The following is a 15,313-nucleotide window of genomic DNA, read 5'->3' as shown; positions in this document are numbered from 1 at the left end:
GTGAGCCTTTCAACTTTCACTAGTGGACCTGTATTTATTCAAGCTTTTTTAGAAGTGATTTGTATTCAGTATGCAAGGTTGAATACAATAAATGGCTCTATTCCATGTGACCAAATAGTGTGGACAATCACACATTCACGTGTCTTCAACACCATCCATCCATCCATCCATCTTCTCCTGCTTATCCGTGGTCGGGTCGCGGAGGTAGCAGTTCCAGCAGAGAGCCCCAAACTTTCTTTTCCCTGGCCACATCAACCAGCTCTGACTGGGGGATCTCAAGGAGCTCCCAGGCCAGAGAAGCGATATAATCCCTCCATCTGGTTCTAGGTCTACCCCTCGGTCTCTTCCCAGCTGGACGTGCCTGGAACACCTCCCTAGGGAGGCGCCCAGGTGGCATCCCAACTAGGTGCCCGAACCACCTCAACTGGCTCCTTTCGACGCGAAGGAGGAGCGGTTCAACTCCGAGTCCCTCCTGGATGACCGAACTTCTCACCTTATCCCTAAGGGAGACACCAGCCACCCTGCAGAGAAAACCCATCTCGGCCGCTTGTACCCGCGATCTCGTTCTTTCGGTCATGACCCATCCTTCATGACCATAGGTCTTCAACACAAAGACAGAAATTAAAAAATTTCCAAAAGGAGGCATTGTGGTCTTAGTGTCTCAGTCAGTCGGACTGTTCGATTTGCTCCACTACAACAACGTCTGACATGTCAACAATAACAACATCAGTTTATCTGTTGACAAACATTATCAGAAACATTAAAAAGTGAAAGACCCAAAAACAATAGCCTGTATAATTCCTCTATGCACATGAAAGCTGTGTGCATGGCTTCAGTGCTGCTCTTACTGTACATCTTAAAGGTCCCCTATCATACTCTTTTTCAACAATATATCACAGGTCTCAGATATATACTGAACCTGTCTCTGATTGGCTGAAACACCAAACAGATCATTGCAGCATTACCCATAATCCCCTCTGTTTCAGCCCTGTTTCCAAAGTGCTGATTCTCTTTAGAGTTACTTTAGAGGAAAATAAGGAGCCCCTCCCCACGCCCCTCTGAGAGACATTTGGTTACAAAGAACTCAATGGTGCTCTAGGAGGAGATTCAGGTGATAAGGTGGGGTGGGGGTTACCTTGGTTGCTGATTGGCTAATGGTTACACAAGATAAAACATCGTTATGACATCATAAAGTGGCTAAAATCTAATCAGCTCATTTTCAGACAGGTTTTTATATAAATGGATTAAAAAGAGAGAGAATCTTTGTTCCTGAAACTTTCAGAGTCTCTTTCCACAGAGGGGACACATGTTGATGTAGAAGAGACATGAAGAAGAGGGGACACATGTTGATGTAGAAGAGACATGGAGAAGAGGGGACACATGTTGATGTAGAAGAGGGGACACATGTTGATGTAGAAGAGACATGGATAAGAGGGGACACATGTTGATGTAGAAGAGGGTACACATGTTGATGTAGAAGAGACATGAAAGAGTGGATTTTGCACAACAGGTGAGTTTTAATGTCAGATGTGGGACTGCACGTCTCACTCTGTGTTTATTTTCTAGTCATGTTCATAAAGCAGTGGTATAATATAATACAATTAGCTGTGGATGTTCACTCTGAGGTTTGTGGAAAAAGGAAGCTTATTGTGGTTGATAGTTGAAATCCCAGCTCATCTATTGTCAAGACTGTTTAATTAAAATGTCTGTAGCAGTACAAATTAAGAAAAAAAAACACAAGAAAGAAATTAAATAAATAAATACATTTTATAATCAGAAACATTTGATATTGCAAATTAATCTCTCAATGTCGACACAATATACGATCATTACTGTTTCATAAAAAGTGACATACAGTGTGTGCTGTGATTGGTCGATGTACTGTGGACATTTTATAATTAAAATCAGTGGACAAAAATCACTAAGACAGTCTGGGCTAAATAAGGTGTGAACCATTCATATTTGTAATTTACAAGCCACATTTATGACATTGTGTAACTCAAACTGCCACACATTTATCTTTCAGAGCCAATGTAATTAAGGCACTAAATGTGTTTTAAGGAACTTTTAATGGACGTACCCTTTCAATCCATCTAGAACAGGGGTGTCAAACTCAAGGCCCGGGGGCCAAATCCGGACCGCCACTTCATTTTCTGTGGCCCCACAAGAATATAATATGTATATTATATGGTTACATGGCGATTTACAGAAGCACGTTGCCCATAAACTACATGTCCCACAATGCATCTCAAATTTGAATTTTTTCTCCGAATTTTACTTTTTTTCTTCAAAATATGCCTTTTTTCTTAGAATTTCCCCCTTTTTTTATGTCACTTTTTTTTCTTCAAAATGTCACTTTGTGTCACTTTCTTTTTTGACTTTTTTTTCCCTCCAGAATTTGGCTTTTCTTTTTCAATTTTATGACATTCTCACTGAAGAGACTTGCAATTACTTGCCCTAGACTTCTGCTTTCAGACGTAGTTAATTCTGAAGTTATTACCCCCCTATCAGATAATAATCCAATGCAGAGGCAATCATGAAATATAATGGGGGAGCTGTGGATCAGTGGGATAGTGCGCTGAACTTTGAATCAGGGGGATAGCAAGTTCGAGTCCCACTGCAGTCAGCATGTCGTTGTGTCCCTGAGACACTTCACCCCAAATTGCTCCTGTGGGGATTGCCCACAGTACTGAGTATGTAAGTCCCTTTGAATAAAAGCGTCTAACAACAAGTGACATGTAATGTAATGTAATAATGCATTATTTTATATATATTAAATATTTATATATGTATTTTGATATAGTCTTAAAGTTACAAACGGCCCTTTGAGTGCAACCATAATTCCTACGTGGCCCGTGATGAAATTGAGTTTGACACCCCTGATCTAGAAAGACCACTAAAACTGCTTGATATCATTTATATGTGCAATGCCTTGTCTTTTATAAATGCTGCAATAAAAACATTTCTCAAATTGGGATCAATAAAGTCAATCTTATCTTACAGTAACTTAATTTGTTCTTATTATTAATTAATCATGTAATTTGGCCCAAAACTGAGTAAACCAATGAAACCCTTAATCAGAATTGTGCAGCTGAAAAATAATTTAGACCCCTTATGTCAAAGTTAAGACATTAAACTTATTTTCTTTATCAAACAGTGCTTCCAGTTAACATGGAAACAAAGGGGAAAGCTAGTGAAGTCATGTATTAAGGGCTTTTAATTAAGGTGTTTTTTTGTGGTGTTTCCATTCAATTAAGGATTTACCAACACAATACTTCAGCTGAAGATGTGGGGGGTAGAAAAAGTAGTTTCATAGTTGATTATATGCACTATGAAATATGCACTATCCAAAATCTCTATGGACGCTTCTGCTCAGGTGATCCTCTTATAGACGCTTTCGTTCAGACTTCAGTAAACCGTTAGTTCTCATGTTCCCATCGTAACGTTCTGCATGTAGAGTTCCCTCCATGTTCTCCAGCTGCTTCTCTACATATTGTTCTATAGCTTGCGCTCCCCTGCGAGGATGCTGTGGTAGATGCAGTCTGTGAGAGGAATGTAACTCTGCTGCTGGTGGTCCAACACGAACAGCAGGTCTGAGATGGAGGAGGGGTTGAAGCCGCTCTGAACCAGCTGGAACTTCTGCTGCTTGAAGGTGCTCGTCATCTCCATTTCCTCCTGAGGAACAAATTCAAGGTTTCTATTGTCATATGCACATTAGCTACAGTGTAGTTGTGACAATGGAAATCGTAGGTCACAGGCTCCTCCAACAGTATAACACAATACAACAGGTAAAATAGTGCAAGTAGATAAAATAAAATATTATAGAAGCAGGGGCGTGAGTCGCTGGGCAGGTTTCACACTGACTTCTGTCATCTTAAGACAATCCTGTTTGAGCAGGTGTTTGGGTAACTTTTCAAAATGTATTGTGTTTTTAGCACTTCTTAACACGTGGCTTGTGTGTTTGTTTAATATTTTATGATTCGTACGATGTTTAAATTCTCTGTCAAGCACTTTATGACTATTTCTGGGAAAAGCGCTTCATAAATAAATTATTTTTTACTTACTTGTGTATTTCTTTATTTATTAAAATACGTATCTATCTTATTCTAGTATTACTAATGTGTGCCTTTCTTCTCTGTATTTAATACGTTAGCTTATTCTTTATTATTGCATGCCTTGATCTTTCACTGCTATACCACTTTTTACTGTACATTTCCTCGACTAATAAAGGAGTTCTGATTCTGATAATAGAATAGTTGACAGTGCACATACAGTACACAAGGTTTCATGGTCACCCTAAAATAATAAATAAATAAGTTATCAATTATTATGGATCTCATACATATAAAATGTTTGAAAAGGATCCATACAAATGTTTCACCCTTCTGTATTCATTTATTCAACCCTCCTGTTGTCTTCGTGTTCCCCCCCCTTACTTCGGTGTTCGCGGTCAAATTTGACTGTTCCTGTTTTAACTGCTATTACACTAACACAAAAAACATTAATCATCACCAAATTTCATTTAACACCCTTTCAAACTGTAAATATTGTATCAGACTACTGGTATACATGAAAAACTGCAGTAAATATACAAAGAACAGACACTGAACGTGTATTGCGTGTGCCAGGTGTGATCCATGTGGGGGGAGGGGTGTGTGTGTGTGTGTGTGTGTGTGTGTGTGTGTGGTGTGATTCACATGGGGGGATTGGGCACATAAGGGGAGGGGAACACATCTAGTGTGTGTGTGTGTGTGTGTGTGTGTGTGTGTGTGTGTGTGTGTGTGTGTGTGTGTGTGTGTGTGGGTGTGTGTGTGTGTGTGTGTTTTATCTGATCCGGATGGTTACTAATTCCTTTTCTTTATGGCGGTCATTTTTGACCGGGAACACCATGGGTGTTACAAAGTTGACTAAATCATCCAAAATTCAATGAAAGTGGTGATCAGCAATTTAATATGTTCAAATGTCTACTGTGAAGGATATCATGAAGCCTTAATGCAATCGAATGTAAAACAAAAAAGTTCTGATTGATGAAAGTAGTAAATCGGTCAGATTTGACACGAACAGGAGGGACAGTGCACGTTAAGACATTTTGTAATAGTTATATTAAACATATATATATTATTTATATCTGAAATGTGTGGTCTCATCTTGCATTGCAGTCCTTTGAAATGGTCCCGTTTCATTCACAAGGGTGTACCATGGATGTATAATAAGAAGGTGAACCAGCTAGGGCAGGGGTGGCAAACTCATTTCAGTTAAGGGGCCACATACTGCCCACTTTGATCTAAAGTGGGCCGGACCAGTAACATCATAGCATAATAATCCACAGGCCCTACATAACGACAATATTTCTGTTTAAGTGCAAATAAGTAGCTACAAGTACATTCGGAAAATGTCCACATGTAATGAGACGCAAAACGTTATGAACAAACTGAAATGTACTGTATTAAGACAAACAAGTGCAATTTCAAGTGCTACACACATGTTCTTTACAACAGATCACAGTTTCCACCTGAACTGACTCACCACAAAATGCAAATAAAAACGTGGGAGCTATTAAGTGAGGAGTTTGAGTTACCTCCCTTGCCTTGAAAATATAGAATTTTTATATTGGCAGTGCAGCCACAGTGTCACATCAAATCAAACTATTTTTTGCCTATTGAAGCTGCTGATTGACATTATAATACACAATTTTCAGTGACAGAATAATATAACATTTTCAAATATTTCAGTAGGTTCTTATTTTCACAGAACTGAGGTCACAGAACTGATTAATTTGCTCATGAAACTTGACATCTTTTAGCCCTCACAAGGGCATCAATATCAGGCTTAAAATCCTGACTAGCAGCCAATTTAATTATTTCATTCAGGCACTTGTGTGTGAGTCTTGAGCGCAGCTTTTTTTTTAGTAATGTTCATGACAGAGAAAACCTGTTCACAAAGGTAGGTGTTCCCAAACATGCTCAAAACCGTTGCTGCCAGGGCTGTCAATTTGGGGTATCCTGGCAAAAGATACCGATAAAATGTGCCCAAGTCCGACGAGGCAAATTTGTCCTTTGAATCCTGATCACATTGTAAGTCGATTATCTCAAGTTGTATGTCGACGGGCAGATCCGCAGCCTTAACTGCAAATGGCGAGTGAAAAACTGCAAACTCTGTCTCAAGCTCACCAAAGACCTGAAACCGCCGCTCAAACTCCCGCAGCAATTCCGTAATTTTGTCTTTGTACCGTCTCATGTCAGCAGTAACTCCGGTCATATGCACATTTCTTAGATGAGGGAAATGAGCAGGGTCACCACTTGACAGCTGTGTCTCCCACAAAGCCAGCTTCAACTTAAATGCGCGTATGCTGTCATAATATTCTGTGACAACTTTTTCGCGACCTTGCATCGTTATGTTCAGATTATTCAAGTGCTCTGAAATATCCACCATAAATGCAAGGTCCTGCAGCCATTCTGTTTTTTTTTTAATTCATGCACTGGCTTACCCTTTTTCTCCATGAACTGTCCAATTTCCTTGCGTAGATCAGAAAAACGCTTCAGCACGGCACCTCGGCTCAACCACCTTACTTCAGTGTGATATGGTAGGCTACAGGTGATGTCTTTATCACTGAGGAGGCTGTCGAACTGACGGTGATTCAGCCCTCTGGCTCGGATGAAATTAACCGTTTGAAGAACCACTTTCATGACGTGATCCATTTTTAACGACTTGCAACACAATGCCTCCTGGAGCAAAATACAGTGGAATGTCCAAAAACGATCTCCTCCATCTGCTGCTTGTACTTTCTCCCTGAATTTCGTTGCAACACCTGCTTTTTTCCCAATCATTGATGGCGTGCCGTCTGTAGCCAGACTGACAGCACGGGTCCAGTCCACTCCAACCCTGTCCAGTGCTTCAACGAGAGCGCTAAAAATGTCATCCGCTTTAGTGGTGTCTGTCATAGGAACCAACTCAAGGAACTCTTCGGTGACCGTCAAAGTCTCATCAACACCACAAATTAATATGGCCAGTTGAGCAACATCTGTAATGTCAGTGCTCTCATCGATTGCAACTGAAAATGCTACGAATGACTTGACTTTTGTTTTTTTCTGGCTATCCAAATCTGCTGAAAGATCGGCAATCCTATCCTTCACTGTATTCCTCGTTAGACTAATGTTGGCAAAAGCTTGTCGCTTCTCAGGGCACACAATTTCTGCAGCCTTCAGCATGCATGTTTTCACAAACTCACCCTCAGAGTATGGCTTTGAGGCTGATGCTATTTCGTTAGCGATGAGATAGCTGGCTTTCACTGCTGCGTCACTTATATCTCGGCTCCGGGTAAAAATGGCCTGTTGTTTCTTTAGACCTGATAGCAGGCCATTTATCTTTTCTTTTCTCCATTGTCCTTGCAAGCAGTCATATTTCTCTCCATGGTGAGTCTCATAATGGCGGTGAATATTATATTATTTGAGCACAGCAACTTGCTGCGAACACACCTAGCATACAGGTTTTCCATTTACCTCTGTAAAAAAATAGGATGCAGTCCATTTTTCTTGGAAAACTCGGCACTCCGTGTCCACTTTTCTCTTTTTTGACAGAGACATTTGGGGATGAGGGTGTCAGAGGTTATTGACTGCAATCACTACTCTTACTCATCACTTGTTTTACAGTCTGGCTGCGCTCTCACTGGTACCGGTGCGGTAGTGCGCCCACTAGTGGAAGGATTCAAAATAGCAGTTTTTTTCCCCTCCTCACAGCCTACTTAGCAAAGTCCTTCAGCTCCGTGGGCCAAGCTGAAATGCTTCCCGGGCCGGATCCGGCCCGCGGGCCGTATGTTTGCCATCCCTGAGCTAGGGTAAGGCACTACACTAGTTGGACACTAGGTGGAGTAATACACACACTGACGGAGCATATGACTTCCTGCAGAGTGAATTTGTAAACTCATATTAAACGTACAGGATAAAACTCAGCACACATTTAATCTCATCAATTATAAATACCCACAATTTGTATTTTAATTAGTTCCATTTGAAGCTACTTTTGTACTTTTCCTGCACTGCAATTCAGAGGGAAATATTATCATTTCTGATTTAGCCTCAGCCGGGACAAAGACTAGTTGAATGTCTACGCAAAGAAAGCTTCAGTATTTTGTAAAATATCAAGTGTCCGGATAAAAAAAGAGCAAATTAAGAAAGTGGAACTTGTTATTTCCTCAGTGTGTTTTCTACATGTGCCTTTCTGAGTGTTTTTATACTTTATTTATCCCCTGACTCTGTTTTTTTTAACACAAACTTAGGTCCAAAAACACCACATGCACAAAAAGGAGTAGACAGCGTGGGAAAGTAAATTTACTATAGGATGACTGTAACATATTTCCATTTTCTGCTACTTAACATCTACTCTAGCAAAATTATACTTTTTACTCCACAAAATGTATTAAACACTCATATTTCACTAATTGTTTTACATACCAACACAGACCACATCTACAAAAAAGCCAACCAAAGGCTATTCTTTCTGCGCCAGCTCAAGAAATACAGAGTGAGGAAACATCTCCTAATCCAGATCACATCATCCATGACAGTCAGGGACAGCAGTTCAGACAACCTCTCCCGGAATAAACTTCAACGCATCATCAATAAAGCATCAAAAATCACCTGCAGTCCCCTTCCATCACTCGAATCACTTCACCACCAACGAACTGTCACTAGGGCAAAGAAAATCATGTCTGACCCCTCCCACCCAGCTCACCATGTCTTCCAACTTCTGCCCTCAGGGAGGCGCTACAGGTCACTGTCCACCAAAACCGCCCGCTTCAAAAACAGCTTCTTTCCCTTTGCAATACGGACACTAAATGGACTGTAAATAACCCCAATGAACAATCACAATCCACCACACCTTGAACTTTATGTATATATGTCATGATGTATGTATTTGCCCTGTGCAGTACTTTTTATTGTATGTTGAATTGTATGAAACAAGCTTTAATAATCTGCACTGAACACGAATTCCACCAGTTTGGCTGTGTGGTCATTAAAGATTCTAATCTAATCTAATCTAATATAAAAACTATGATATGATCATGCACAGTTCTCCTCATAAACCCAGTATTTGAAAGGTATCAAAAGTGTCTCAACATTGACAAACGACAAGATTGAAATGCTATTAAATTGTATTTGTAAGCAATAAAAGCAGAATAATATCATATTAAATTATAATCAAATACTTCAAAAAGAGCCATTGTGCCTAATGAGTACTTTTACTTTTGATACTTTAGGTACATTCAGCTTATACAGATTCTGTACTTCTACTTAAATCCATTTTAATACAGGACTGTTACTAAATGATTTCTACTTTTACTAAAGTTAAGGGTCTTCTTCAAGTACTTAGGATCTCAGTATTTCCCCATGTAGGATTTTACTGTACATTCCCCCACCTGAGACCAGTGTCATGTAAACAGTCCTCATCATGAAGAACGTTAATCAGTCTTACCTGAAGTCTGATGAACAGCGGGCGAGCGTACGCCGGCAGATCTCTCATCACATGCTCGAACAGTTTGCTCCCATCGAAGGAGAAGCCCGGTCGGATGATCATGGCCGCCATGCCCGCTCTGCCCTCGTGCCCTGAGGAGAAACTCGAGTTAGACTTCATCAGGAAGGAGACACTTAGCTGGTAATAATAATAATAATAATAATAATAATAATAATAACGTTTGTATATGTGGCACAGGATTAGGGGATGATTATTCTGTAATCGTCTGTTTGCCAGATCATTGAGTCCTATTTTGAACCCTGAAATGTTGAGTACCCCAAAGTGTTATGATGGAAATGTAGAGTGCTGAACTGCTGGATGCTAACTTAACCAATTTGCACAATTAGAATAAGACGCCTTAATTAGCATATGAAGACAATAGCCGAGTAATGGCTTGGCTGATTTGGACAGTTTTGGATTGGTTTTGAGGTTTTTTTTAGGATGTTGAATCCATTTCTGAGATTTTCAGGCTCAAAAATCCTATAAAACTTTAAAATCTACCAATATTTCATTAAACTTAGCCCATCGGGAGAACAGATATGGCAACTTTCTGGTTTAAACTGCCATTTTATATATCTATATATCCTGATTTTGATGAATTATGGGTAGATTTTACAGTTTAAGGGGACTCAAAACTGCGATTCTTTTTATCCTGGAATGTCAGAAATGGATTCAACATCCTAAATAACCCCCTTGTGCAAATTTCCCAACATATGCAGGTTAGCATCCGTCAGTACTGGGGACCCGTACTGTACATTTCTAACATAACGTTTTTTTTCTGAGTTCACACTGGTGGCAAGTAGACTGTATGCTTTCAGAGGTTTGTAAATCTGTTTCAATAAATCTATATCAGCAGTATTTGGATAGCAGACATGCAAACACAACCGCATGTCAGACATACCTTTAATTTCCACTCCATAAACGTTGACTTCTTGGATGAACTCCACCAGCCCCAGAGTCTCCGTCACTTCTGTCGTTGCTACATTTTCCCCTTTCCACCTGAAACACAAGATGAGGATTAACAGAGCACGGACTATATTCTGCAGATATTTTTGCACATATTTCTCATATTTTGACTGTACTTCTGTCTAATTTTATAATAGCTATTAGAATACTTGTTCAAAATAGTTGGTTAACAAAGAAAAAGTATTATTATTGTTATTAGTTATACATTTTTAGATGCTTTAAAAAGCATTGTTACACCCCTGTTTCTGCTGGACAGAGAGGCTACTGTATTTACACCCTCCACATTAATGAAGGAGCCTCATTCAGCTGAGAGTGAGACTACAGGCAGTTATCTCTGTCTAGCATCATCAGGACTACAGCTCTTTATTTAATCTCTTTGTTAGACCCTCTCTGCCTGATAAAGGCTTTTCCCCCACTCCCCAAGTTTTCCCTAGGTATTAAGGATACATATGTTCAACTGTACCTGAAGGTGTCTCCCACTCTGTCTCTGAAGCTGATGAAGCCCTCCTGATCTTCAGCCATCAGGTCTCCGGTGTTGAAGTACGCGTCTCCCTTCGCGAACACGTTCCTCATCAGCTTCCTCTCCGTCAGCTGCTTGCTCCCGGCGTATCCAAAGAAAGGGCTCAAAGCACTCACCTTGGACAGTAAGAGCCCCGTCTCACCTGAGAGGAAAACAGGACAGAAAGTCTAAACACTAAATCGTTTTTATATGAAGATATTTTGTTTTTAGGCAGTTGCACTCTTACCCTTTTTCACTGTCTGACAGAAACCATGCTGATCTTTCACTGGTTCATCTTTCACCATGTCATACTTTATTAGATCATACTTGAACAGGAGCTAAACAAAGAAAAAGAGAACATATTAGATTAACAAATCAGTTTTCATCAACCAGCCAAACATATAAAATGCAACACTCATTTCAACAATATCCAAGGCATGACAAATATGGCATATTGTACATCTTCAGGGCGTACTTCCCGGTTATGTGTTCTGCTTAATATGCACTGCAGCTCTTCTCACTTGCACCGCCCACAAGTTCCTAAACTGCACAGACTATACATTGTTCTGATGTCAAGAGATTCAAAAATGTTTTATGTCTTCACCCGGCCTACTACTATGTTTGGAGACAAAATTCAAGCTAATCCTGATTTCCCTTCTGCCATCTAGTGGCCAATTTGTTTTGTGTGCCCTAAAGTTGGTTCCCTTGTGAGAGAACCACAACTATGACCATAATGTGACATTTCCAAAAGACACATGGTCAATATCTCTTGCCTGGAGCAATAACACTTGAAAAATGGAAATACATTATGTATAGGAACATAATAAGTAAGAACGTCCCACTTGTTTCCCCTTTGATTAGGGTGGTGATGGTTAACGTTACTTACATTTACAATAGGTTAATGAAAGTTATACGTTATTTGAGAATCAAATATAGTCAAGCAACTGATTTGCATGAAATAGCTTGTCAACCAACTCACTTTTCATGAAATAGCATATTAGCTAACACACTTCATGAGATAGCTTGTTAGCTAACACACTCTTAATGAAATAGATAAGATAAGATCAGATAAGATAAGACTTTATTCATCCTGAAGGAAATTGTTGTGCCAGAGTAACAAAATACAATAAACACAATAAACACAGCAGCAAAACTGTACATTAAAAGTGCAGCAAAAAGAGCAATTAAACATCCAGACAACATGAAACGTAGAAACATAGATGGTCACACAATCAATGCAATTATTATTAGCATGAAATAGCTTGTTAGCTTACACACTTTTAATTAAATAGCTTGTTAGCTAACTCACTGTTCACGAAATAGCTTGTAGCTAACTCACTGTTCATGAAATAGCTTGTTAGCTAACAAGCTTTTTCATGAAATATCTTGCTAGCTAACTCACTTTTAATGAAATAGCATGTTAGCTAACTCCCTTTTCATGAAATAGCTTGTTAGATAACTAACCTTTAATGAAATAGCTTGTTAGCTATCTCAATTGTAATGAAATAGACTGTTAGTTAACTCACTTCACCTCTGTTTTCGCAACAGTTTAAGAACTATAATCGGTATCATTGTGTTTTACACTTGGGACTCCCCTGATTATTGTTCTACATTATTATAAACAAATAGAAGAAACTGTTACCAGGCTTAATCTAAGAATAACTGTTGTCCTACATGTTATAGAACTGACACTAGAATATGTTCTATAACTGTATTGTATAAGGATTTACTGCGGCAGGAATAGCAGGGAGAGATCCAAAAATAGCTTAAATCAGATTAGAGGTAAATACGTGAACCCACTGTTTTGTAAATCTTCTAATTATCAGCTCCACAGACAAGCATTAGTGAGGCTAATACCCTCCATAACCAGGAGTCCATTTAGGGCGACACAGACTAACAGCTTAATCAATAAAACTTAACATTCAGGTCGGCATTCTTTACACAACCTCCTTCCAAGTCTCAGTTTGAACTTTGACTTCAATAATCCAATCAGTTCATGCAGGGCTGCCAACACTCACGCATTGAGCGTGAGAGTCACGCAATTAACCTATATCTCACGCACTCACGCCACACATGCCTTTCCTCACGCTAAGTTTTCGTCCAAAATAAATGTATATAAATATAAAAATAAAGTGAAGGGACAGCAAACCGAGCGGTCTACGAAATGAGACGGTCTTCTGGCTTAGTTCAGTAAAGTTGGAACGATATTGGGAGATTCTGATTTCACGGATCAATAACTCATGAACAAAACGTTATTCAGACACAAATGACGTCTCCTAAGTACCGTGGTAAGGTTTACAACGAACTACAATCACATTTTGATCAAAAAAAGCCAATACGCGCCGTCCTCCGAGCTGGACACATTACATTGGTCTCTACCCGCAGCCGGAGAAGAAACGAGTGCTCAGGGACCGTCTGCAAAGTGCAACTCTGAAAAAAGAGAATACAATAATATTCACTATCATACAGTATATTACTACCAAACTCACTACACACATCAATAGTCTCCTGTGTGTCAGACTACAGCAAGGAGTTTGGAAGAATATGCTTTTGAATAATTTGGGGGAATATTTATAATGTAAAATCTTCAATAAATATGGCATCATCTTGAATAACTTTACTATTATACAGTATATTTCTACCAAATTCACTATTTGCATTGTTGATGTTGTTAGCATCTGGTTAGCTAGCTGCGCTAATGGATATTAGAAGCTGTTTCTAAAACAAGGAGAGTAGAGCTCTCTCCTGTCAGGCTGAGGGAGATAACTACAGCTCAGTGAGGTAAGGGACTCTGTTTAGACTTTAGTCTAGTTATCTCAGTGGGTCTCAAACGTTTTGGTCACCATTTATGAGAATACATGAAAAACAGTTATGAAATACTATATGACAGTAAAACAAGAATACAGTTTAAAAGGTGAGTGATTTGTAAAATATCCATAAAGAAAAAGAACATCTGTTTACAGTTCTGTTTGGGTGTTGAGAGATGTATCCATAAATTCATTTTGCTCTCAAAGTGCACCAGGTTGATGAATTTAACTTCAATATTTAAAAATAAATCTTCCAGGGGGAGCCAACCCCCTAGAGGAGGTGAGGACCCCCCCCCCCCCCCCACACTTATAAAATAGCACTTGATTGTAAGAGTCGCGGGTACACTGTGTATGTGCGTATTCCACTGTAGTGCCCGGTACATTAATGGGAAACCCTAGTTTGTACATGTTCAATACATTTGTGACACTGTACACATGAACGTTTCTTTTTTCGGTTCACCAAAAAAGTAATCTCACTCCAAGCTGAACTCAAATGTTGGCAGCCCTGGTTCTTCCTTGAGTCCAAGGGAAATAGGCCAATTTACAGTCTTGAATCTCAGGTTCATGAGAATAGGACGGACGGACAACCCTTAATGTCTAGAAAAATAATTAAAGAGCGTGATAAGAGTATTTTATGTTATGTTTGAGGCGTTGATACGTGTGTATTTGCTGAGGGACTACAGCTGGAAAAGAGCTACATCTGTCATAAATCATCTCTTCTCTTATATTTCATGTTCTTTGTTTAAAGTTCCCCTATTATACTGTTTATCATCAATATATTATAGATCTCAGATATATACAGAACCTGTCTCTGATTGGCTGAAACACCAAACAGATTATTGCAGCATCCCATAATCCTCTCTGTTTCAGCCCTGTTTCCAAAGTGTTGATTCTCTGTCTGTTACTTTTAGATGAAAATAAGGAGCCCCTCCCCACGCCCCTCTGAGAGAGATTTGGTTAAACAGAACTCAATGGTGCTCTAGGAGGACATTCAGACCCCATTTACATGCAAACGCATACGAAACGCAAACAAACCGAATACGATATCAAAAAAGTATTCCGTTCACACGAGACCACTTGAAAGTGCTGGAGACGCTGTAGTACATATGCCGGGCCTGTGAGTGGCGCTGTACTTCTGCCACAAAATACACCAAAAGCAGCGAAGAAGACACCCGAGCATGGTTGCCCTTCTGTTTATGTCCTGCGGTGTATTTAGCAACATGTAGTTCATGTAGTTCTCCATGCCCACTTGTTGCTGATGGTTGTGGTAGAGGAGCTGTAGATGTTGCACTAACATCTGTAGCATGGTCAGTAGCTACTGACCATGCTACAGCAGTGAGCAGCAGAGGTGGGGAGAGGTGGGGCTAAAGCTTCATCGTTATCAGGAAATGATCTTATAGGGCGGACACACGGAGCCGTTTGGCCCCCCAGAGCATTCTGTTTGCAGATCTATCCACCTTGGGACCCGTTATCGTTTGCGGGGTCCGTTTCCACGTTTCCGTTACGGCCTCGTGTGAACGATCGGGCTATA

At 39.8% G+C, this 15,313-nt stretch overlaps 1 protein-coding gene across 1 annotated transcript in view; it reads right to left on the bottom strand.

Annotated features, from left to right (window-relative positions):
* Window positions 1-1,511: 1,511 nt before the first annotated feature.
* LOC307024027 (long-chain fatty acid transport protein 6-like) overlaps window positions 1,512-15,313 on the bottom strand; it is an 18,850-nt gene continuing 5,048 nt past the window's right edge. Inside the window, exons 3-7 of the mRNA XM_079657804.1 lie at window positions 11,223-11,313; window positions 10,940-11,138; window positions 10,412-10,509; window positions 9,472-9,602; window positions 1,512-3,675 (exon numbers count right to left, since the gene is read on the bottom strand). Coding sequence (XP_079513930.1) covers window positions 3,499-3,675; window positions 9,472-9,602; window positions 10,412-10,509; window positions 10,940-11,138; window positions 11,223-11,313 — 696 coding nt within the window. The 3' untranslated portion in view covers window positions 1,512-3,498. The remainder of the gene's footprint in view (window positions 3,676-9,471; window positions 9,603-10,411; window positions 10,510-10,939; window positions 11,139-11,222; window positions 11,314-15,313) is intronic.

This window comes from Notothenia rossii (assembly GCF_949606895.1).
Source record: "Notothenia rossii genome assembly, chromosome: 11".
Taxonomy (NCBI): Eukaryota; Metazoa; Chordata; class Actinopteri; order Perciformes; family Nototheniidae; genus Notothenia; species Notothenia rossii.
This window is presented reverse-complemented; position numbering and strand designations above follow the sequence as displayed.